This window comes from Desmodus rotundus, chromosome 5 (genome assembly GCF_022682495.2).
Source record: "Desmodus rotundus isolate HL8 chromosome 5, HLdesRot8A.1, whole genome shotgun sequence".
Lineage (NCBI taxonomy): Eukaryota > Metazoa > Chordata > Mammalia > Chiroptera > Phyllostomidae > Desmodus > Desmodus rotundus.
Genome location: NC_071391.1, coordinates 14850017 through 14873771, shown reverse-complemented (window position 1 = coordinate 14873771; position 23755 = coordinate 14850017). Strand labels below are relative to the sequence as shown.

The window sequence follows — 23755 nt, the reverse complement described above, 5'->3', positions numbered from 1 at the left end:
TGGCTGCTGCAGCCAGACCTTCATTCCCCACTGCTGGGAGCTGACTCTCCAAAGGGCCCTTTGGGCAAATCCTTACGAAAAACTAAGGAACTGTTTCCAACACCAAATTTCTCTTTCCTTATGTGGAGGCAGGGTTCCTGGGGAGGGGATTTGATGTGAGGGCCCCGCTGGCTTCAGGTGACATCCAGGTGTATGGGCCACCCACACCCATTGCCTCCTCCCAGTTCGTCAGCCACATGCAGCAAGGAAGCTGTGCCAGAGACTGCAAGTCCTTTGAAGGTGCAGTTCCCCATGCGGCCCCAGCAAGGGCGCCTAGAGCTGCCGTCTGGGCAGAGGCGGGCACCCCACGCAGGCCTCCCCCGCTGGGTGGCCCAGGTGCGGAGGGCTTTTCGTTTGCCCTAATGGGCCCAGATTAGCAGGGCACTTGCCCTGCGTTTGTGTCCGGAGGGTGGATTTTCATAAACAGCGTCATGAATGTGGCTGTTCTTTAATGACTTCCTATGGTAATCGAATATTTTCTCTTATAGGACAAGCTGGGCCAATAAAAGAAATACACAGCAGCCCCTCTGACCGGGAGACTCCGTCCTGCTTACGCCCAAAGAACCGCCCAGGTGACAAGTCAGCAGTTGCCTCCCCCTCACTGTGCGGCCTCTGCCCCACCCTGACACAGCCATCTCTCCCCCCAGTGCTGTCTGTCCGTCTGTCTCTTCCTGTGTCACTTCTTGCTGTCTGTTTCTCTCTCCCTGTCTTTGTCCATCTGTCTCTCTCTCTGACTTGCCTTTGTCTATTCCTCTGATTTGCTAACCCTCTTTTTTCTTCTATTTGCTCCTTTCCCACCATTCATTCATTCATTCGTCCGTTCAGATGTATTAATTGAGGACCCCCCATGTGCCGAGCACAGCTCTAGACACTGGGAATATGGCAGTACACAAACAGGCCCCGCCTTCACGAAGCGTGCATCCGAACAGAGGAAGACCTGTGCTACCAGATTAAGTAAGGAAGACCTTGAGTTTGTAGTGTTCCCGTGGGCACTGGCCTGGGCTTCCAGAAACAAGGCTCCCGTTTCGTTCAGATCCCTCGCTCACTGGTTTGGCCACTTGGCCAAACCCCCTTGCCCTTCCTCAGCCTCAGTTTGCTCGTTTCTAAAGTGAGGGTGTTGGGCCGGATCAGTGGTGCCCTGACTTTGATGACCAAGGACTTCGGTCACTGGAGTGCGGATGACACAAGTTACACGAGGGCTGGGCTCTAAATTGGCACCCACACTGACGGATGTCAGACCAAGTTCCCCATAAATCCCCCTAAAGCTCTTAAACACCTGGTTTTGTGATATAAGAAAATAGTCGGTTGCGTCTGGGGGGAAAAACATCCATCTGCAAGCCCAGAGGCCTCGTGTGCTCAGGTGCGGGGACACTGTGACAGGCACAGGAGCCTTGAGACCATGGGACCCACAGCAGCAGGGGCAGGGCTCCCCCCGCTGCCCACCCTGGGGCTGACGCCCACTCGGAAGGGCAGCTGGGACACAGCACTAACTTTCCCTCCTGCACACGTTCCAGTTGCATGTGGGGAGTTGAATTCACACAGAGTCAAGTTCGCCTACGATGCTGACCCCTACATTTCATCCCTCTGAGCCCCAAGATTTAGAGGGTTTTCTTACCGAACAGCCCTGCCTTTACTAAGTCACTTATTAAGTATGTGCTAAAGTTTCTCCTTAGTTTTTGTACTGCAAAGTCATACATACCTGGTGGCCAGAGCTTCTGAATAACTCGAGAAACAGGGCCCCCACCCTGGGGTGGCTGAATTGCTCTAAAACCCAAGACACTTGCCTGGCCAGTGGTAAGGGGGTGGTTTCTGAGATATTTGATATCCTGGAAATAGGTTAGGATATGCTTGGTCTCCGGGAACCCAGTCTGAGGACAAATGCACACACATTCTCCCCACTCAGAAATCCTCGGCACCACAGTCCTCACCTCTCCTGACACAGAACTGCAGCGAAGGTGTCTGGTCGGTGTCTGGAAGGGCAGGTAGAGGAGCTGCTTGGGGCTGGGCAGCAGGGAGGAAAGAGGGAACAGAGCCGCCACCTGTCAGGCACGGTGGGACGAGCTCTACAGGTGTTATCATTTAATCCCAGTCCATACAATTTGCCGAGGAGGCCTGCATTCTTGGCCCCATTCCGCAGATGTGAAAGCAAAGGCCCAGAGAGGTCATGTGATTTGTCCTGGGAGGTGGGGGCGCCAGGTCCGGTCTGACTCTGCAGCCCCCTCCCACACTGAAACTCTCCCTTTGAGGTCCCTGTGGGCCCCCTAGAAAGAAGGGATCTCACTGGGCCTTTCGCCCCTGGTCCCAGGGAGGGCGTGCCACTCCCATGTAGCAGAGAGGCCCCCCGTCTCCTTTATAAGTGCCTTTTGAACATCTTTTTTGAGAAAAAACTAAGCCCTTGAGCTTATGGTCTCAGATGTCTTCTCAGCCCCCTTTCCAGAGACTGTCCCTGTCCCCACTCTCTTAAGAGGTAAATGAGGGAACTGTGGGGTGATGCTAACATCCAAAAGGCTCTGTGGGTGGGTGGGGCTAAGAGCCAGATCCAAGTAGCGATTGGAGAGTCCATATGTCTGTCACTCTTATCTGGCCATTTGGCTGTAGAGGTGCGTCCACATGACCAGAAGCCCCTTGTGGGGAGTGGAGCAGGCAGACATTGGTCTTTTGACCACCCTGGCAGTAGATAATGGCCCAAGAGGCTCTTTCCCCTGGACAGTGGGAAATAAATTGGTATAGGAGGTGGGAAGATAGGCCTGAATTTTGGACAATGGATGAATGGGGCAAGGAATTAGCATTCACTGAAAATGGTAAGAATTGTGGCTCCAAAATAAGACAGACCTGGGTTCAAATGCTACCTTAGGCATTTCCATGCTGTTTTGCCCCAGATAAGTGATTCCACCCCTCTGAGCCTCATTTGTCTCACCTGAAAAATGACATTACCTGTATCTCGGAGCTTAATGAGGACAGACATAGTGCATGTTTCTTGGCACTTAGTAGGAACTCCGGCTGTGCCAGCCGTCACTCTCTGTTGCTCTTATTGGCTACCATGTGCCAAGTTCTGTGCTCAGTATTTTCCACGCATTGTCAGGAAGGTGTTATTTTTACACTAATTTTAAAGACAAGGAAACTCAGGTGCAGGCAGTTGCCCCAGGCCAGCAGCTGAGCTGCCAGATCTGGGATGTGATGCACTGTCAGGCACAAAGCCCCCTTTCTAGTCGCCCACCCGGCCCTGGGGCTGGGACCCAGGTCCCCGTCTCCGTCTACCTTCCAGCTCACATCATCTGTTTTCCTGCCTGCCTCACTTTTGAGGTTGTCGGAGGCTCTTCCCAGGGGCCACGTCTCCTTTTATTGCACTTGTCTGGGAGTCCCGCGCTCCACAAGCCTCCCCTTCAATGTAGTCTCTAATGAATGTGGGGCATAGTAAATACAGGGAGCCCGTTTATGAGCTGGCATATTTATTATGCCCCTTAATTGCTAAATTGCCAGAGCCCACTGAAAACTGGATCCTACTTTGGAGAGCAGCTTTGCCTGGGTGGGCAGAGTGGAGGGACTCCAGAGCCCGGCCTCCTGCAGACTGCTCAGCATCTCACTGAGGCTGAGGCTGCCTCCAAAGGCCTGTCTACAGCTGAGCCTGACGGAGGAAGAGCCTGGGCTTGGGATGGTGGTCAAGTTCTTTAACACCTGATGGGCACTAGCATGGGCCAAGCAGAAGAGACACTAGCCAGACAGCAGGCCAGCCGTTCCCCTCAGTCCCCACTGAGTCTCCGCCCTTCCACTGGCTGCCGGGAGGACGGGCCTGGAAGAGGGACGAGGGCAGGTCCTCCTGGCCCCACCCATCTCCTCTCTAGGGCTGTCATGAAGAAAGTGTGAAAACATTGAATATTGAATATGAATATGTCTTGTGCACCTTGAGGTCTGACTCGTAATAGCAGATGTTTTCTGCTCCTCCCGGGGATGGGGAAGGGCTGCATTTCATCGGCCTCAAGCCCCAGCGCCTGGCTTCTGGGTGATGTGAATAAATGTTGGCTGAATGGAATCGTACTCACTGACTCACTGGGCTCCGGAGGGAGGTGGCACTCTGGAGGTAGGGCGTGGGAGGGACTGGCCCCAGCTGGGAGCCCTCACCTCTTCTCCCTGCCACACCCTTCCTCACCGGGCATTCCTGCGGGCTGGAGGCAGTGCACGGCGGTGAGAAGTGTGTCAGGCCTGGGTCCTATCCTGATTTGTGACCTTGGCGGGTCTCTCAAGGCTCTGAGTCTCAGTCGCTCATCTGCCAAACAGAAGGCTCACTTCAGCAGTCAAGTAATATCATCGGGTAGCATCGCTGAGCCCTTGCCACATGCCGGGGTCATGCTAAGCATCTTACTACGTCATTTCAATTTATCCTCACAGCGCTGCTTGGGAGGAAGGTTCTGTTTTTAATTTCCATTTTCAAGTTAGAGAGAACAAGATTCAGAGAGGTAGAGTAATTTGCCCAAGGCCACACAGCAAATGAATGGTAGACAGGAGCTTAAACTCAGGCATGCTTGTTCCCAAGTTCTCACGCCTAACTGGCTCCACGGAGCAAAGTGCCTTCCCTGGAAGAGGAAGTTGTTATGAGCTTCCCTCTTCCCCCTCCCACTACGAGGGCAGGCTGGGACCCCACCCCCCACCATGGAGGAGACAGAGGAGCAGGGGTTCCTTCTGGGTGGGGTCCCCCTGTGGGAGGACTGAGGAGCCTTGCTGTTTTGTAGGTGGAGCACCATGGAAGGCGACTGTCTGAGCTGCATGAAGTATCTGATGTTTGTTTTCAATTTCTTCATATTTGTAAGTATTCCTGGAACACGCCTGGGGGCTCCTTAGGCCTCTGCCAAGTGGGCAGAACTGACTGCTGCTTGGAAATAGTCACAATGGGCAGTGTCCCGGGGTGGGAACAGGGGCCAGTGCAAGAAGCAGATCTACCTGCCCAGCCAGGGTCTTCTGGGTGGGGGGCCCCCAGCAGTGCCCACCCCACTCCAAGTAGCCCACCGTCCTAGGAGAGACATTTCACAAGGACCCGGGTTGGTCCAGCTCCTCTGACAAAGGGTGAGGGCCTCAGTCCCACTACTGTCTTGGGATATGACCCCTGGCAGGGACCGGGGGAAGGGAGGAGACAGGGTGACCAGAGGGCAGCAGCGGGCACCCCACCTAGCCCCAACCCCAGAGCATTACAGACGGCAGAGCTGCGGCGGGGGACCTGAGGGAATGAGAAACCTCTCTGGGACTAGGAGACCTGGGTTCAAAGCCAAGCTTTGCGTTTTACCAGCTATGTGATTTGAAACACGCTTCACCTCTCTGAACCTCAGAGTCTTCATCCCTCCATCACCTACCTCAGCAGGTGTTTTTGTTTTGTTTTTTTAATTAAGCAAGATCAGGAAGTGCCTGCAACCTGTCAGCACCCAGTAGCTGAGCTCCATCCCCACCCAACCTGTGGATTCCCTCCGCAAGGGACAGAGGGCTCGGGTGGCCAGCCCAGGGTGCTGCCGCACAGCCCGCCGAGGGCGAGAGCAGTGGCCTTCCATAGGACAGAGCCACACTCCTGGCGTCTTGAGTCCCTAAAGGCTTTCCTGACCCTACCTGAACTTTTACCCTCGGTGCAGCCTGGACCTGGATGAATAAACGCCCATTAATGTCCTCCAGGGCAGGGTCACTCTGAAGAAGAGACTGACTGTCTCCATCTGTCTTCTATACATCTCAGCCACTGTCCTGGACCACACCCCATCCCCCACCCCCACCCCCAGGCCCATAATTCCGAAGAGCAGGGAGCCCAACAGACTTGAATTCTAGACCCAACTTCCAAGCTAGTAACCTCAGGCAAGTCCCCACCCAAAAGGGGGCAGGGCCACCTGGGCAGCTCAGTCTGTGCGCAGGCCCTCCCTGTGTGCAGCCCTCAGCACACAGTTGTGACCCCAAAACCTCCAGCAGCCATGGGGAGGGGCACAGGCTTCACTGGAGGTTGTTAAGGACACCAGTGACAGAGGGCAAAATTGTAGCCTCTGTCATTGGCCATCTCTGTTGGTTTTCCCTTTCTCCCCCACTGCTGGGTCCCTTGGGCCTCTCTACCCTGCCCCAGCTGTACCTAAAATACGATTTTTTGCCCCAAACTGCGCAGCTCTTCCCCACAGCTTCCAGTCCCCACTCAGGCAAGCCAGAGCTCAGCAGTTTGCTCTTAGCCACCATCTGCCGTTCCTCCCACCACACTGGGATCCCGAACACTTTACAGCCTTCAAAACCCAACAATGCCAAACTGGCTCGCCTGCATCGGATCCGCTTCCAGTTCTTATCTGTGCCCGGGACAAAGGGAAGAGCTATTTACCAAAACCCACTCAGTACACTCACACCCATCCTGTCCTTTCCTCCTCAGGGCCACCTTGGGAGGTGGGGATTTGGGTCTTTTTTTTAACCACAAGGAAGCTAAAAAGTTCAGAGAGGTTAAGCCATTTACGAGAGGTCACACAGCTGATAAGTAACACAGCCCTTTCTCTCTGAGATGAGTAAGGCCCAGGAGATGGGCCATACAGATGAGGACATAAACGTGGAAACTTTCGAGGTGCAGATTTGAGAGTGGAGTGCCCAACCTGACGGAGAGCTCCTGTTGGGGACTGAGGGGTTGGTTTGTCTGCCTTACTGTCCCTGGCAGGGTGCTGGCACAGTGTCAGTGCCTGTGCCTGTCATGGAGCTTGGGGAGTGTCCTTGGAGCTGGAGTCAGGGAGGCCAGGGATTCAGCCTGGGTTCTGCCCCCAAATTGCCATGTGGCCCTCAGCAGGTCATTGGCCCCCTGTGGGGCTCAGTGTGGCATCTGAGGGTTGGACTAGGCGACCTCGTGATCCTGCAGCTCTGACATGTAAGGAGAGTCTAAACGTGGCCAGTAAACTCCACGTGATATGGTTCCCGGCGGGCCGATGGGGGCCTGGGTCAGACAGAGGCTGGGTTCGGAGGATGCGAGCTGCTGTTAAGGCCAGTGAGTAGGAAGACTTTCGGCAATGGCAGGCGGTGCGGGGACATGGGCTCCTGCAGCACGCGGAGTCTCCACCTGGCTCACCGGGCTCACGGCCTCTGCTGGGGCCTGGTGCGGGGGTGCGTGGGGGAGGGGGTAGAGGATCTAATGTCTCACCTCTGTGTCTGCCCCTTTCTTCTCCTCCCTGCTGCCTGGGCCTCTGAGCAGCTGGGTGGAGCCTGTCTGCTGGGCCTCGGCATCTGGGTCATAGTGGACCCCACGGGCTTCCGAGAGATCGTGGCTGCCAACCCCTTGCTCATCACGGGCGCCTACATCCTCCTGGCCATGGGGGGCCTGCTTTTTCTGCTCGGCTTCCTGGGCTGCTGCGGGGCCATCCGGGAGAACAAATGTCTGCTGCTGTTTGTGAGTACTGCCATCCCCCACCCCACCCGTGGGCACCCCATGGTGGGAGGTGGAGCCCCTGGGCCTACATTGCAGGGGAGACACACTGAGGTCTGAGCCCAGGCGGGAGGGCCACCAACATTTCCCATTTGTACTTGCAGCCCCAGCTTCCAGAGCCTGCTCTCTGTGTCAGGCCCAAGCCTGCTGCGTGGGCAGGCTACCCCTGGGTGGGGAGTGGCCTGGCCTCTGGGTCTGAACAGCCAGGCTTCTCCAGGGCACGGTCAGCTGAGAACGGTGACCGTGATGCCGTTCTACTTGCTTGCTTTTAAGAACTCAGATCTATAATTCCTGATGAAAGAGCTAAGATAGCTAGCTATTGGATAAACTGTCCACCTTTTGCTTTTCCAGTCTAAAACAGAACCGATATGACTCTGAAGGTCCTTTATTCATTAGATGAGTAGTTCTTGAACAGCTACTATGGTCCCCATAGTTCACTGGGTGCTGAAGATGCATCAGGGGCCAGGAGTGGCCGTCCCCTCCCTCATGGACAAGCAGGCCTGCTGTGAGTGTGCGCCCCTTCTGTCCCCTGATTAATGATATGACTCCCATCTACTGTCTTAGCTTCTCTGAGCCTCCATGTCTTTGATCGTTAAGCAGGGAGCCACACTCAGCAGGAGGTGGGAGCAAGCAAGACAAGGGGTACATGTCCCGTTTCTCTGGTCTGTTGTATTTCCCGTGAGCTGTGGTCCTTTGGGCTCCTGCTGACCCCCCTGGCCTGGATGGATAGGTCTTCTTCCCCTGTGGGGTCCTGTGGGCCCCCAGGGCTAGGAGAACTTGTGAGTTGAGCCCAGAGCTGCTGTGGGTTAAGGTAATAGCAGCCCTGTGGAGAGAACACAGGGAGCAGCCCTGCCTGAGAGAAGTGTGTGAGTGGACGGGTGAGTGGGTAGGTGGGGAGTTAAGCAACAGGAAGGTCTGGGCTGTTCATCGGCAGGACTTACCTGCAAGGCTTCTGTCTGCTCAGGCCCACGAGCCAGCACCCAGCCCTTCGGGAGGCAGAGAGCAGCACAGTGCCTCCTCCCGAGATTAGAGCACACCGGATGGCCCTGATTCGTGTCATAGTGCAGTGTCCACACCACAGAGAGAAATGAAATCAGTCGTGAAGTGTGTAACACAGAGCCTTGGATCTCTGGCCCTCAGCAGCATGGAGTTGCAAACTTTCCATTGGGAAACAAAGAAACATGTGGGCGCCCCCTGGTGGAAATCTCTCTGCAGTGTCAGATGGTGCAGGGGAAGAAATCTGGGCTTCCCAGATTTCTGGGAAGAAATCTGGGAGCCCCAGGGGACTTTAAAAGGGGAGTGGTATGGATTCTCAGGACACACTGAACTTCCCCCCCTCCCCCGGGCCCCCCACACCTCAAACCCCAGGGCTCATCCATTGTTAATGGGCTCATCTCTGAAGCCAAGACAGGAAGCCAGGCTGGGGCTCTGGGCTGGGGAGGCAGCGAGCTAAGTGGCTGCCTCCAAGCTTGCCAGCTGGACGAGGACATCGCGCTCCTCAGTGCTTAGGAGGAGACCGAGGCCCAGGATGAGGTTCACCCCAGGTCCCCCAAGAGAGTCAGGTCCTGGCGTGGCCACGTCCAGCCCACCAAACCTTCAAGTAGCCCCTTCCCACCCTTTTGCTGCCTTTTTTTCCTCCTTTTTTTCTCTCTTCAGTCTCATCTCCCCGTTGCTCCCTTTCTTTGCTTGCTCTTTCTCTGCCTCCGTCTCTCTATCGCGCTGTCTTTGCCCTTCTCCTCGCCTCTTGATCTCTATTCCTGCTGAATGCTCCTTGCCTCTCTGTGCAGTTCCTGCCTCTTTCTCTTTATTTCCCCCATGTTTCCTTCTTTCCCCTCCTCACTCCCTCTCCTCCCTCCTTCCCTCCCTCCCTCCCCAATTCTCCCCTCCCCTTTCTTATATACCCAGCACAGACAAGCTTGAGGTCACAGTGCAGGTCAAAGGCAGGGGACCCTGGGCCCAGACCAGCTCTCTCTCCAACCAGGGCTGGTGCAGGGGCTCCTTCCCTGGCATGGGCTCAAGTGGTTCAAAATTCACATGAAATTGTGTGTGAAATATTACGTCAGGGCCTGCGTGTGTGTGGCCACACATGTGGGCTGTGTGGGTGCTTGTGTATATTGTGTGCACAAGCCTGTTTCTGGGGAGAGACACTGCAGCTTCCAGAAGGTTTTCAAAAAGACTCATGACCTAAAAAATAAGAAGAACCACTTCCTCTTCTAACCTGGACCTGGCCGTGTGGGGGTTCCAGTGGAAGAGGGGCACCGTGTCTCCCCCCTGGTAGATGCTGGGGTCCTCAGGGAAGCCTGAGACCCCTTCCTAGCCTGCCGGGAGGGAGGGGCCAAGAAGGAGCACCCTAGCCTCCTTAGGAACCCCTCCTCAAAGGCCTGCAGGAGAAGGGGTTCTGGGGTGGGGGTTAACTGAGCCTCCCTCCCCATGCTCTGAAGCTGACACCCACAGGGTCCCGGTGACACTTAGCCCAAGGACAACAAGCTGAATGACCACATCACCTAAGGATCGATTTTTCTAGAGATACATTTTTCAAACACTCCTGTTGATGGATTTTATAGCATTTTCACATACAATAGGACAATTCCAGCCTGTAACTGACACTTTATGGCAACCCTTGTCCCTGGTGGCTCACCTCGGAGTAGTTCAAGGAATTTTTTTGGCCCAGTTATTTGACTCAAGTTTTTAAAAAACATTTTGTAACAAAAGGCATGCAAAATTGGAAATGAGAACAGCAAAAAAAGATGAGTATATTTAAAAGAGATCAATGAGCTGAATGGCACATGAGATATGTAAATTTGGTAAATATTTATTAGAAATGAGGGCTGAAAGCAGATGTGCCTGTAGGCAGATGGGTTAGAGGAGTCTGGAAATGCTCCCCAGTAGGCAAAATAGCAGTTGCCGCCCCTTTGTTCACTTTCCCATCCTCTGCAAAGCGTTGTAAATTTGATGCTCAGGAAGTACTGGCAAATGTGCCCCTGGGCAGATGGACTGATGTTAGATGAACCCACGGCAAACAAACCCTGGGAAGGCCCAGATTAGGGCAAGCCCTGTGGCTGGGCCAGGGGCAGCCCCTCCGAATGACCAGTGGTAACCCTGTTAAGCAGGAGGAAGTAATTCCAGGCTGGAGAAAGTGAGTGGGCAGAGGTGGCGTTGCTGTGATGTTGAACCACAGCCTGGCACTTCCTTCAGGTGACTCACACTCACACACACTCAAGTCCCCCCTTGGTCCCCATGCTTGGGGAAACCCTGCTCTGGGCGGGAGCAATGGCGAGGCAGTTTGTAGACCCCCTCTGTCCGGGGAGCCCCACTTTCCCCGCTGACGAGTTACCAAGTTCATTCTTTAATTTTATCTCGTGAATTTAATTTCTTGAATCACGGCACTCGGCTCAATGTACACTTCATAAGGATGGGGACTAGATCTGCCTTGTGTCTGTAGCCAGTGCCTGGCACAGTGCCTGACACAGAGTGGGGGCTCGGTAACCAGCCCTGGAATGAAGGGATGGAGAGAAGGCTGTGTCGGACATGTGGGTAGCAGCGTTGGCTCTGGAGGAGGAAAGCCTGGCTCTGATCCCCGCGCTGCCACTTCTGGCTTTGTGATCTGGGGCTGGTTACTTAACCTCTCTGAACCTCAGATTCCTTCTACATAAAAGGAAGGTAATAACACCTCCTTCCCATTCTTTGCTTTGCTCTGTTCCTGGCACATGCAAACACTTGATAAATGGGAAGCTAAAGGGACTGGGGTTGATCCGGGAGAGACCCTGCAGGCCATTGGAAAGTCGTAAGACTGGAGACTCTCATGGGTTTCAGGATAACTTGGTGTTAAAAGGCCGTGTTCTGGGATTGGAATTCCCATGCTTCTCCCAGGTGGACCGCCTACCTGCTGTGCCCTGCTACCTCTCTCAGGGTCCCAATTTTCGCATCAGTAAAACGGGGTGTTGATGATAACAGCAGCGGCATCTCCAGGTGGCCAAGAAGGTTTGATGAAGCGGTCCACGGGAGGGCCGCAGTGCCTGGGTAGCAAGCACTCAGTAGACGGCAGCACTTGGCTTCAGGAAGGCCACGCTCCCTCCTGGTTCAGAGCCACCCTCTGAGTTGCTCCCGCCTCCACCAGCCCTGTGCGCCGGGCTCCGCCTGCATCGGCTCACTGCAGCCGTGCTAAGTCATCCTGCGAGGCGCACACGTTCCCAGAGCAATGAGCGCACAGAGTACACAAGGCTGGAGCTCGGTCTCATCCATAGTTTATAACTGTCTAAGCCACGTCGATCAATAGCGAGAGCCAGCTGAGTCACGTCACCGAGGATGGAGACCATTTCTGAGGCCGCTGTCTGCCAGCCTGAGGACTGCCAGCAACTCCACCGAGAGGGCACAGGGCAGGGAAGGGCTCCCGTGGAAACAACCCGATGACCATCCATCACTAGCCAAATGGAAGTGCCAGGAGCCCTGCCAGGGGCCTCCATCACTGTCGGGGGAGGAGAGGCCACAGAAGTGGAGAGAACATCACTCAGCCCCAGGGCCAACCCGTGCATGGGGAGGGGCCCTGGGGCTGAGTGATGTGCTCAGGGGGAGGGGGTGTTGGAATGGACTGCAGGTGTATGGCCAGGCGCCCAGGAGGCGCTCTGTCACAGTCCGCTCTGGTTGGGGAACTCTGCCCAACCCGGGGCTCAGCCCAAGGTCACCCTGCACAGCCGACCCCAGCAAGGCTGACCTGTCGGAAGCAGACCCCTCAGAAAGTTCAGCAGACTTGCTGATGCGGTAGTCCTGAAGCGCACTCCTCAGAGAGACGAGGCAGCATGGCGCTATGAAGGGGCTGGGGTAAGGCAGAAGGCTTGGCTCTGGAGTTCCGGAGCTGCCCGCCTTTGGAGCGGTCCTTTCCTCCCCCAGCTTGGGACCAGTGTCGGGCTCCAGTGCTGAAGAAGCCTCTTTGAGGCCAGAGCCTGTGCTGCAGCAGCTTCAACCTGGAGAGACTCCTGTGGCCAAAGATGACAGTTTGGGACCAGGAGTGACAGATCCTTGCCTTGTACTGGCTGACCTGTGTAAGCCAGGGGTGGCTCTGGTGTTTGGACATTTAAAAGAAACAAAACCAAACCCTTTGACAGGTCTAGGAGATGTCTTCATGCCCACGTCCACAGTGGGTCATTTTGAAACCCATTCCGATGGTCTCCCCAAAGGTGGTCTGTAGCCCGGGCAATTTGGAGGGACCCCGGGACAGACCTCTATGGGGACAGCAGCCATTCACACTGAAAGTCAGGGAGGGAACACGATGGGGCTCTTCCTGAGGTGAGGAACAAGAGACAGAAACTTTCTTCTGACCGGGAGAAGTAGGATGCAGGAGAGAGACACGGAGGATGTCATCATCCAAGTGTCACTGGAGCGGGGCGTGGGGGCTCACGGAGTCCCCGGCACCTGAGCTGGTTTCCGAGCTCCATCTAGTCTTGTTAGAGCCTTGATGACCAGCTTAGCTCAGCCTCTCTTGTGACATGAAGGACACTGTCATACCCATTACTTCACTATTCCTCACGTGGCCCCGGAACTGGCTGTTACATTCTCACCGACAAGGAAATGGAGGCTAGACGGGGTTTTAGCCTCCGTTTGTGTGATTGTCCCAAGTCACACAAAGCCAGGCAAGGTGGCAGGGGTGTCCTGACACTAAGCCCAGGACCCTTTGCTCCCTTCTGAGCTGGGCAGATCCAGTGTGGCCTGGTGGCTCTGGGGACCATGACCCAAGGGAGCAGGTCTCGGGCAGCTGGCCAGGGCAGCTGGCCAGGGCGGCTGGGAGGGAGGGCGTATGAGAACCTGTCTGTGTGCACTGGGGACTCAGTCCTCTGCTGGTGGTCTCGGGTGGGGTGACGACTCTGAGACTGCCTCAGACTGTCTGTGCCGAAGGCACCCGCCGTGCTAAGGCACCGCCATTTCCTCTTTCTTCTGCCAATGGCTCTCATGCAAATCAATGCCCGTGACAAACCGGGCCTGAGATGTAGCAGACAGCAAGGCCATGACGGCGACTCTGTCCCCGCTGGCTTCATTGCCTCATCTGATAGCCACGCACCGATCGATGTCTGTGCCGTCTGGGCATGGGGAAAGGCTTGCTGAATTACAGCCTCTGTGCTTACATCAGGCACCCCGTGGGGGCCCAGCAGCTGCAATGAGGACATCTCTGTGGGGCACTGTGATGGGGGGCGGGGAGCCAGGAAAGGCTTCTCAACGAAGAGCGGCTGGGGCTGAACCTGCTCTGGAAGACGAGGCGCCTGTGGGTGAGGAAGGAAGTGGCCTTCCCAGCAGAGGAGGCCCTGAGACCAGGGTCATCGTGGGGGACTTGGGGAGCATCAGGAAATGCAGTGGCAGGGGGGCAGAGGGGCTTTGTTAGATTTCTAACTCCAAGCTCCTGGTTTCTACATTTCGATGGACACACCACCTTCCCTCCAATCTTGCTCCATTACTGTGGCTGAAGACCAGTATCGCCTTCTCACCTCCCGTGGGGAGCAGAGGCTGCAGCAGGGAAAGGGGGCCCTGTGGTGGGGGGCCGGGAAGGGAAGCCAGGATTCCCATAGCTGGGACCAGCGATGGCCATCTCCTCCAGGCCTGCCAGGCCGGGTTGTCCAGATGAGGCCTCGGCTGAGGGCTGCCGTGTGCACAGAAGGCTTGTTTGGTTTGTTTACTTTTTCTACATTTGCGTTACAACCTCGTTGGCCCCCAAGACGGAGGGCTGGCACGCTCATTATGAAAGGTGCCTGGTTTACTGCAGCGAAGTCCTTGGTTTTACAAAATGGGCAGGCTGCGTCAATTGGGTAACAGACAGAAGGGGGCGTCCGTGAGCGATGCCTCCCTTGCCGCCTGCCCCCGGGACTCACGAGTCCGCCCCTCTCTTTGCAGTTCTTCCTGTTCATCCTGATCATCTTCTTGGCAGAGCTCTCGGCTGCCATCCTGGCCTTCATCTTCAGGGAAAACGTACGTACCGGGCCCCACGCACGCCGGCTCCCTGCCAGTCAGTCCCACCCTCGAAGGGTCTCCCAGAGTCACCAGCCCCTCATCTAGCACTTTCAGCCCAAACCGTGACCCAACGAGCCTCTTCCTTATGAGGGCTTTTCCTGAAGGTTAGCATCTGGGCACCCGTCAGGGTCTCACTCCTCCAACATCTAGTGCCATCACACACCTGATTCTGGAATCTTCCGTCCCACACCTGCCAGGTGAGGGCACAGCACTAGTCATTGGACACTCCGAGGGTAGTCAGGGAGGCTGTCCCCTGGGCCCTGGAATGTGTGATGAGCAGCTGAGGCCCTGGCCCGTATCCAGTGTGGGCCACTTGTCCCCACAAGCCATCTTATTTCAGGGGCTCCAGCCACCTGTGCCACCAATCTCCCTCCTGAGTCTAGGAGAGCCGGGCACCAGCCAAAGGTGGCCTGGAAACAAAGTGGGGGAGAAGGAGGGGGCAGGAGACACAAGCTGGCCCTGGGTGGTGAGCAGATGAGCTGTCGTTGCCCAGGGGGGAAGAGGAGGCAGCAGCCTGTACGCAAGGAAAGGTGCCCAGAAGGCCCCCCTCTGCGGGGCCCCACCCAGGGCCCCACCCTCTCACTGCAGCCAGAGGAGGATGGTGAGACCTCTGGAGACAGTTTTGAGGTAGGAGCAGCTTCCAGGGACATCTCTGGAAACTAGATGTGCAGAGACTACCTGCTCCATACCGAGGTTTCTCCAGGGCCTGGGGCCCGGGGCATCTGCTTCGCTCTGTCTGCGGCCCAGCTCAGGGTGGCAGGAGGGCCAACCCCCACCTTGTGTTAGCCCTCTGCCTGAGAGGAGCTGCCTGCAAGTGAGGTTCCCAGCATGCCCTGGCCTCGGGGTTGCCCGGGTGGGTGTGTAGACTTTTCACGTGAGTGACCCCACAACGGGGGCAGGCCACAGGCTCTGAGGTGGGGTTAAGGGACCCGCCCCAAGCTTAGGAGAATGCCTGGAGCCTGGAGCCTGGAACCGGGGCCCTGAGGCCTCTCCTCCCTTCCCCCAAAGCTGACAGGTGGAGAGGCCAGGGAGGGGCAGGGGCAACACCAAGCTGCCGGGTGGGGGTCTCAGTCCCCTTCTTCCTCTGCCCCCAGCTCACCCGTGAGTTCTTCACCAAGGAGCTCACCAAGCATTATCAGGGCAACAACGACACAGACGTCTTCTCTGCCACCTGGAACTCGGTCATGATCACAGTGAGTGACAGCCCCCATACCCAGAAGGCTATGGGCTTTCAGAGCCACGATGCCCAGGGTTGCAGGTGTCTGGCCCCCAGAGCCCCTTCTGCTCACATGCCCGGGATTGACCAGGGTGCTGGCCCCCAAGCCCAGACCCGCCTGGGAATCACACACACACACAGACAGCGTCCCGGCAGCCCCTGCCCCTTGAACACAGTCCACGCTCCGGATGAAACCTGTTTGCCACCCTTGACTTGAATCGAGCAGCTGTCGCCATCAATGATAGTAATCATAGCGACTATTGGTTGAGTGCTAAGGCCTCGTGAAGTAGGTATTGTTACCACTGTCCCCATTTTACAGATGAGGACACCGGAGGCTCAGAGAAGCTGAGTGACTTGCCCAGGGTCACACAGGTGGAGTAGGGGCGGGGAGCCAGCCCACACCCGGGTCTGATCTCCGTCCCACCATGCTTCCCCACTGTGGCCTCGAGAGAGGCTGGCTGTCCATCTCTGTCCCGCGGGGCCAGCTCCCGCCCACCACACTCTCCCTTTGCTCTCCTCCTAGTTTGGTTGCTGTGGGGTCAACGGGCCTGAGGACTTCAAGTTTGCATCAGTTTTCCGACTCCTGACTTTGGATAGTGACGAGGTACCCGAGGCCTGCTGCCGGAGAGACCCCCAGACTCGGGACGGGGTCCTGCTGAGCAGGGAGGAATGCCTCCTGGGAAGGGACTTGTTCCTAAACAAGCAGGTACAGGCCCTGCTGTCCCAGGCAGGGGCACGTGGGTGGCCAGAGCTGGGGGGTGGCAGCATTGTCCCGGGGAGGCTGAAGGCCCTCTGGGATCCCATGGGACTGTTGGCCGTGATGTGGGACTGAATAGAGGCCAATGAAACCTCACCCAGCCCCCAGAGCCGACCAAAGGGGGAAAGGACGAAGGTGGCAGACGGCTCTGAGATGGTACAGGCCCGAGGAGTGGGCATCTTGGCTGGGGCTAAAAGGTGAATAGTTTTCCAGTGGCCCAGGCAGAACATAGGTTGGGAGCCAGAACTAGAATCACAAAGTGGGGGCCCCTCCTCTATTTTGGGGGGCAGCTCACATTGCCATATGGGGGTACCTCCTGGCCCCAAGGGAACAAAGTCAGGGAAGCTCCTAGACTTTCTGCTTCTCTTGCAACCCTAGGACTTCACCTCAGTTCCAGAAGAATCCCTTTCCCTTCCTGTGTGGACACAAGGTCCCCCAGTGACCAGCCTCCCACCCCTCAGTGTGTGTATGAGACCCGGGGGGTAGGCAGAATGAGGGCGGACTGAACCCTTTTCCCATGCCTCTCGCTGGATTAGGTCTTTAATGAGAATCTCATGGGAGAGTTCCAGATGCAAGGGACCCCACCGTGGGCAGGAGACAGGATCCATCCCTGTGGGACTACTGGTTTAGTTAGAGGACGCAGGTGATAAACAAGCAGCAAACAAGCCGAAAGCAATCATTTCACATGGCAACAATTACCGTGAAGGAAATAAAACCAGACGATGGTCCAGGAGGGACGGGGGTAGAGAGCTCAAGGCAGGCCTCTTAGAGTCCCACGGGAGGGGACAGTTGAGCTGCGGCCTGACACTGGCCATCTGGTGAGTCTCTTGCCAGCCTCAGCTTTGTCTCACAAACTCAGCACCGCCATCCCCTGCACCTGGCTGTATCATGTCAAAGGGTACGAAGGCCCCCAGAGCCAAGTTCCTCTGCCCCACACAGACCTGCCCCCCTGCACAGAGGGGGAGAGACATCAAGAACGAGACCAGGGCCCGGGGATCAGGTCGCTGAGGAATTGGGGAGGGTAGGCCACCCTCGGGGTTGGGTCTTGGCTGTGAGGAGAGGCTGCAGGACGTGGAGGCAGTTCCCAGCTGTGACGTCAGCCTGGCCAGGGCACACTCTCTGGACCGCAGATCCCCTCTACAGTGGCAGAGACTGCTGGTCGTTCCCACATTCCATTCACCCTTCTTCCTTGGAAAGAAGGGCTTTCTAGGACCTACGACTACCAGGCAAAGGCTGCCCTTCCCAGCCTCCCTTGCAACTAGGCCATGTGACCAACTTCTGGCCAAAGGGAGGTAGGCAGATGTAATTTGTGCAACTGAGTCACATCCTTCAGAGAAAGCAGTGTGCCCACCCCTCCTCTCCCCCTGGCTGGAATGCAGCTGTGGTGACAGCCATCTCTGACCTTGCAGAGGAGGGTGGCCCCCTAGGATGTCAGAGTATCAGGAGAGGAGAGGAGGCCGCCGACCACTCCCCGGACCAGAGCTGCCACCGCAGCTCGGGATTTGATGTGAAAGACGAATGAGCATCTCAGTTGCTCAAGGAGCTGCTGTTCGGAATGCCTAGCACGCACAGCTGAATGTGTCCTAAGGCCCCTGTGAATGTTCTGGGAGGCTTTTCCTGGGCCCTGGTCCTCAGGGCCTCATCCCCACATGCTCCCCATTCTGATTCAAACTCTGTAACGATGCCTCCTTCCATCCCCTTCCATCATCTCCTGTGGCTGTAATGTTGGAAGCTCACCAGAGAGGCCCCTGCCCAGCTGTTTAGTTCTTTGGGATGACTCTTCCTTGGGAGGGTCCCTAGACTGACTTCTGGGGCTCCATTTCCGAGACACTCACACCCCTCTGAGCATTCTCCCCTTTTAAAAGCCTCTGCCAAGGGATTAGCTTTTTTTTTTTTCTTCTCCAAAACCCACTTCCCTAAAGCCCAGGATACATTTCTGACTTGGCCTGGTGTCCCATCGTAGTCTCATTGAAGCCCCATCATAGGCCAGCAACATGTTTGTTTGCAAGAACTGAAATCCCAACTAAAGGGGCTGAAGCAAATGCCTTTGTGTTTCACGCATGGCAAGGATTCTAGAACACGGTGGCTTCTCACATTGTATCAGTGGCTCTGTCATGTCAGTCAAGGCTCTGTCATGCCAGCCAAGGCTTTGTCATGTCAGTCCAGGCCTGGTATCTGTGATCTTTGTGGTCTTTCCTTGTGTTTACCACTTCTTGATGGTAAAACGGCTGCCATGGCTCCAGACATCTCACCCACGTTCAAGGTGGGAAAAGGGGAAAGGGTGATACCAGCTCCTTTCCCAGAAACCTCTAGGTGACTTCTGCTTAGGTTTTACTAGCTAGGACTTGGTCATATAGCCACCAGGAGCCAAGGCAAAGGGCACTTATCTGTGGGTGCTGAGTTAGGCCAACAGCCCTGTTTGCCATTGAACTTCAATGAAGAGAAATCAGGAAATCTGAAAAATAGATAATCCATGCTTAATACTTGGACTCCCCCATAAATATGATACGAACCCATGTGGCAGCTTCTCCAGCACATTCCTCAGCCTTCCCTGGGTCAAGACAGTCACCCAGGAGAGTCAGGAGTGTGCTCTTCTTCTGGAAACACATCAGGGGGCTCTCCTAATAGATGGTGACCTTGCTAGACCTTGACTCTGGGCCAGGATGGTGACCACCAATAGGACACCATCCATATTCTCCATTTGTCCAGGTGATCTTGAGTCGTTGTTTCTCTGCCTTATCCCCACTGCTCCCCATCTGCTTCATAGCGGGTTGTGAGTGTGGGTGCTGCTGTGTCTCTTCGCAAAACAAAGTGCTACACCCTCATCCTCCTAGGAAGGGAGAGCAGTGCAGCCAGAGAGCAAGAGCAGCGCAGCCAGAGAGCAAGAGCAGCATGTGCAAAGGCCCTGGGGTGGGCGGGGGGAGGGGAGCCTGGTGTGTTCCAGGAACCAAGAGAAGGCCAATAGGGCTGGAGCACAGTGAATAGGGCAAAGCGAGCTCAAGGTGATGGCATCAGCAGGCTCACTGTGAGGGTGCTGGAAGAGCAATGGAAACCCATACCCAGTTCTGCCTGGGGGAGGGGGGACCTGGCCATGATGGCGTTCTTGCTGCTCAGTGGCCAGGGATCAGAGGTGAGCCTGAGTGGGCAGGAGGGAGCTTTACACTAGGCTCCAGCAAAGTTCCTGACAGGGTGGACACCCCCAAAGCATTGGTGGCATCATCCTTCCCATTCCCCCTGCCCTCCCTGTTCCTCCCCGAGGGTTCTCAGTATCTCAGACCTCCATTGGCCAGCCCGGTCAGCTTGGATCAATCCAGGGACCCAAAGGGTCTTGGGTGCCAGAGCCAGATAGAGGGAAGGCGAGTAGTTAAGGCGCTGGCACACCGCCCTCAGCAGAGGAGGACACAGGCGTGTCTTCTCTCCGCTGGACAAGGTGCCCTGGGTGAGGCATTTCAAAGCCAACTTCACACTCAGGAAGGATTTACGGTTTCTCCTGTCCCTTGTGGGTGGGTGTGTGGGGAGAGAGACCCGGAAACACAGGGGCCAAACCCCCACAAGCGACTCTGTGCTCAGACACTTTCCACCAGCCAGGATGCGCTTAGAGGGGCTCCGGGAGGGCGGACAGGCCTACAGTGTTGGAGCCCGGCTCCGTGCCAACCACGCTGCCTGAGCTCTGGGGCCGCGTGCCAGTTCCCCGGCCCCCTGACCCCAGACTTTCCCTCGGTCTGTGGCTTCACCTCGTCCTTTCCCCCAGGGCTGTTACACGGTGATCCTCAACGCCTTCGAAACCTACGTCTACCTTGCCGGAGCCCTCGCCATCGGGGTGCTGGCCATCGAGGTGAGTGAAGGCCCCACTTCTGTGGCTCCCCAGAAGCAGGGCACACACACCAGACCCCCATGGCCTGCAATCCCTGGCCCACCTCCATCTCAGGACCCGTGGGTCCCCCACTGCAGACGCTCTGGGGTAGCAAGCCCAGCTGAGTCCGTCTGCTTGGGTCACTGGGCTCTGGACGTGTCTGAGCAAGTCTCTGGGTAGTGGGGTCCTGACAGCTCCAGCTACTCCCCTGTCTTCCTCCCACCGCCACCTCCAATCCTCTCCCATCCACATCCCCCCGTACCCCACCGCCACCCAAGGTCTACAGCCAACTCTTGAACAAAGGATCAGAACAGCTGCCTTGAGGAAGGGCGGCTGCCTGTGCTTCCAGGCCAGGCCCTTTCCCTTTGATGTGTTCAGGGCTTGTGCGGCCTGGTTAATCTCACGAGGACTTTCTTAGCCCCTTTTCCCTGGAGGTCCCCACAGCTCACAGGGAAAGCAGCTGCAGACCCTTGCAGACACCAACAGAGGGCGCTTTAGCCACAGGGTGGAGCTGCCCCCCTTCTCTCTCTCTCTCCCCATCTCAACCCCACTGCCAGCTGCCCAGGGAAGTTAGCCCGGCAGCATTGCCCACACCCAATCACCTCTGGCCCTCAGGGAAATGACGCCAGGCAGCCTCCCCCTCCCACCTTGCAGGGCTGCCTCCCACCTGGCACCATACCTGGTGTGGCCTTGTTCAGCTTACCGAGCCCTGAAGCCCCACTTAGGGCAGTTTGTGGAGACCGTCAGGGATGGGGGAGGGGAAGGGTCATTTATTCATTCACTCCTTCAGCTACTCTGCAAGCACAGACTGAGCCCCTACTAGGTGCCGGCACTGTTCAAGGTGACCCTGTCCTCACAAGGGAGGTGACAGTGAACAAGAAATGGATAAACCTGCACCTGGCTTGGGGAGGCTGCAGGCACCTGTCCAGTGCAGGAAGAGTGTAGGCTTTTAGAGCCAGATTCCTGGGCCCTGATGGCCACTGTCCCTCCTAGAGATTTGTCCATGAGCCTCTGGTCTGGGGACTGCTCCTTGAGCTGCCTGCAAGAAGAGCTCTGGCCATGGGGATGTCAGCCAGCCCGGGCAGAGGGGCGTGGCCAAGTGGTCTGTGCCCGCCCCCAGCCCTCAGAGCCTTTGTTCCTGCCCTGGGAAGGGCTGTCTTCCCTTGCCCGTCAGTAACTATCCCGGGGACTTGTCACTGAGCATCTGCTACAGAACAGGCACCGTTACGTCACTAGCTGAGCGCCTCACACTTCAATCTCACAGCCTTCCTGTGCACTGGAAGGGGGAGGGTGCAGGGTAGGAGCGTGGACTCTGGGGTCAGGATGCCTGCGCTCCAACCCTAGCTCCCCCACTTGCAGCTGTGTGACCTTAGGCAGGTTACAGGACCTCTCTGTGCTTCACCCTCTGGTCTGTGAGGTTTCTGAGCAAGCACTTAGAACTGTACCTGGCCTGCAGTTAGCTTTGGAGACACTCTGGTTCGGCACAAGGTTGTTGCTGGCGAGTAAGGAAGCTGGATTTAAGCTCTCGTCTCTGGGTTTCCAAAGCCCCCTTCTCCACCTGGCTGCAAGGCATGAATGGGCCTGGGGAGAATCAGGAAGCCCTGCAGCAGGAGCGTGCTGAGAGGGATGGGCCAGCCCCCTTCCTGCTGCAGGGCGGGCAGCCCCTAAGCCCCTGTGGGCCCAGCCTAACGGGCTGACTCCTACTTTCTGTGCAGCTCTTCGCCATGATCTTCGCCATGTGCCTCTTCCGAGGCATCCAGTAGAGGGCGTGGCCTGAAGCCTGAAGACTCACCCTGCCCACCAACTGCCCTACACCCCATGCCCTCCCCTCCCCCACACCCCTCCCCCTTGGGTCCCGGGGAGGAGGTGAGGCCACCGTGAGTGAGCAGCCAGGAGAAGGGGCAGGGGGAAATAGCTATTTTTTTAACAAAACAAAATGACAAAAAATATGAACTGATGTACCCCGCCTGGATTCGGGGGTGGGGGCCACGGGCTGTCCACCCAGGGTGCAGTCTGTACCAGAGACCAAAGGAACACCAGTGCCAGGTCCCCTCCTCGGCCCAGCAGGACTCTGGCAGCCCTGGGCCTGGGTTGTCTCCTCACAGCTTCAGAACTTGGTGCCAAGAAAGTGAGTATTTAGGCAACGAGGCAAAAGCAAATCTTGGAGAAAGGTCCCCCAGCCCAGGAGCCCCAAGGAACCTTGGTCACCACATCCTTGAGAACGCAGAACATACTCGCAATCCAGTCTCAGCCACAGTCACACTGCACACGCACGACATTCCGAACGAGCACTGGGTCGTCTCCAGGCTGCCTGTCACTCCACCCGGGGCTGTCGGTCCAGCAGACCTGATGCTCACACCGTTCCCTGGCTCCATGGTCTCCCCAGGAGAGACTGGGCAGGCTGGCCAGGACCAGCCTCTTCCCAGTTCCACAGCTAAGAAAACCCTGGACTGTCCCCCGTCCTCCCTCCCACTTCCCCACACTTCTCAGCCACCAGGAACACACAGGTACATACACCAGAGTCCCTTTTCCACACTGCCCATCTCTCCTTCTAAGCCCCTCCCCTCCCCTGTTCACCAACTCCCTGGCTCCCAGGGCTGGAAGGACCACCCCCCTCCAGAGATCAACTGGTTCTCTCCTCACCTAGAACCGAGCCCTGGGTATCTCCTGTAAGATCCCTGCCACGACATCACCACCCTCTTCTTGCACACCTCCGGGGACGGGGAGTTTACTACCTCCCAGGACAGCATTCTGCCTTTGGGCTGTAGGCTTGAGCATCAGCTCAATACACGAGCGAGACTTCTGTTTTTCTGCAGTTCCGTCCAAGGCAGAGCCCTTGCTCCCTAAGTGTCAGGGGCCACACGTGTCCCCTGGTCCCCTTGTCTCCAGGCTAAAGAACTCGAGGGTGTCTTATCAGTCCGTCCGGCCGTGACATGGTCTCCTGTCCCATCACTGTCCACAGCACATTTCTGAGGGCACCTGCAGGCTCAGGCAGGAAGAGGCTTCCCCACAGACTCTCTTACCCGCACAGCGCCCACAAATCAGCCCACATCACACAGGCCTCAAACTCTAGACCGGTATTGGCACCTGGATTACAAGAGGCCTCCACCCTGATCAGTGGGGAGCGGCTGGCGGGGACTGTGCAGAGGATCCGAGGTTTGCGCAGGGCCCGGAGGAAGAGGCAGTATAATCCCAGTTACACTGTGTCTGCTACACCTGAAGCTTGATTAGTGCTGCCTGCCGTGGGCATGGGGGGTGTGGTACACTGCACCCCACTGTCTCTCTTCAGGGTCTGGGGCAAGGCCCTGTGCCAGCTTCCAGGACCCCTCCTGCCTTCCAGCCACAGGGAGAGAGCTGTGGTCTAGAGCCCAGTGCTCCCCTGCTCTGCCACCTGCCCCCTTCTGAGGTGCAGCTGGAGTCCTGTGCCTGCTGCAAAGATTGGGTTAGATCTCCCACCTCTCCCTTTCCACCCCCCCCACCCGTTCCCAG

At 56.8% G+C, this 23755-nt stretch overlaps 1 protein-coding gene across 8 annotated transcripts in view; it reads left to right on the top strand.

Moving 5' to 3' along the window:
- TSPAN18 (tetraspanin 18) overlaps positions 1-22878 on the top strand; it is a 163305-nt gene extending 140427 nt beyond the window's left edge. For 7 of the 8 annotated variants that reach the window (XM_045194128.2, XM_045194122.2, XM_071221410.1 and 4 more), the window contains 8 exons: positions 528-611; positions 4767-4839; positions 7217-7411; positions 14324-14398; positions 15535-15633; positions 16180-16362; positions 20165-20248; positions 21982-22878. In XM_045194128.2, coding sequence (XP_045050063.1) covers positions 4777-4839; positions 7217-7411; positions 14324-14398; positions 15535-15633; positions 16180-16362; positions 20165-20248; positions 21982-22029 — 747 coding nt within the window. In that variant the 5' untranslated portion in view covers positions 528-611; positions 4767-4776 and the 3' untranslated portion in view covers positions 22030-22878. Of the gene's footprint in view, positions 1-527; positions 612-864; positions 994-4766; positions 4840-7216; positions 7412-14323; positions 14399-15534; positions 15634-16179; positions 16363-20164; positions 20249-21981 lie in introns of all 8 variants that reach the window. The other variant, XM_045194127.2, reaches the window with a different exon arrangement.
- Positions 22879-23755: the final 877 nt, after the last annotated feature.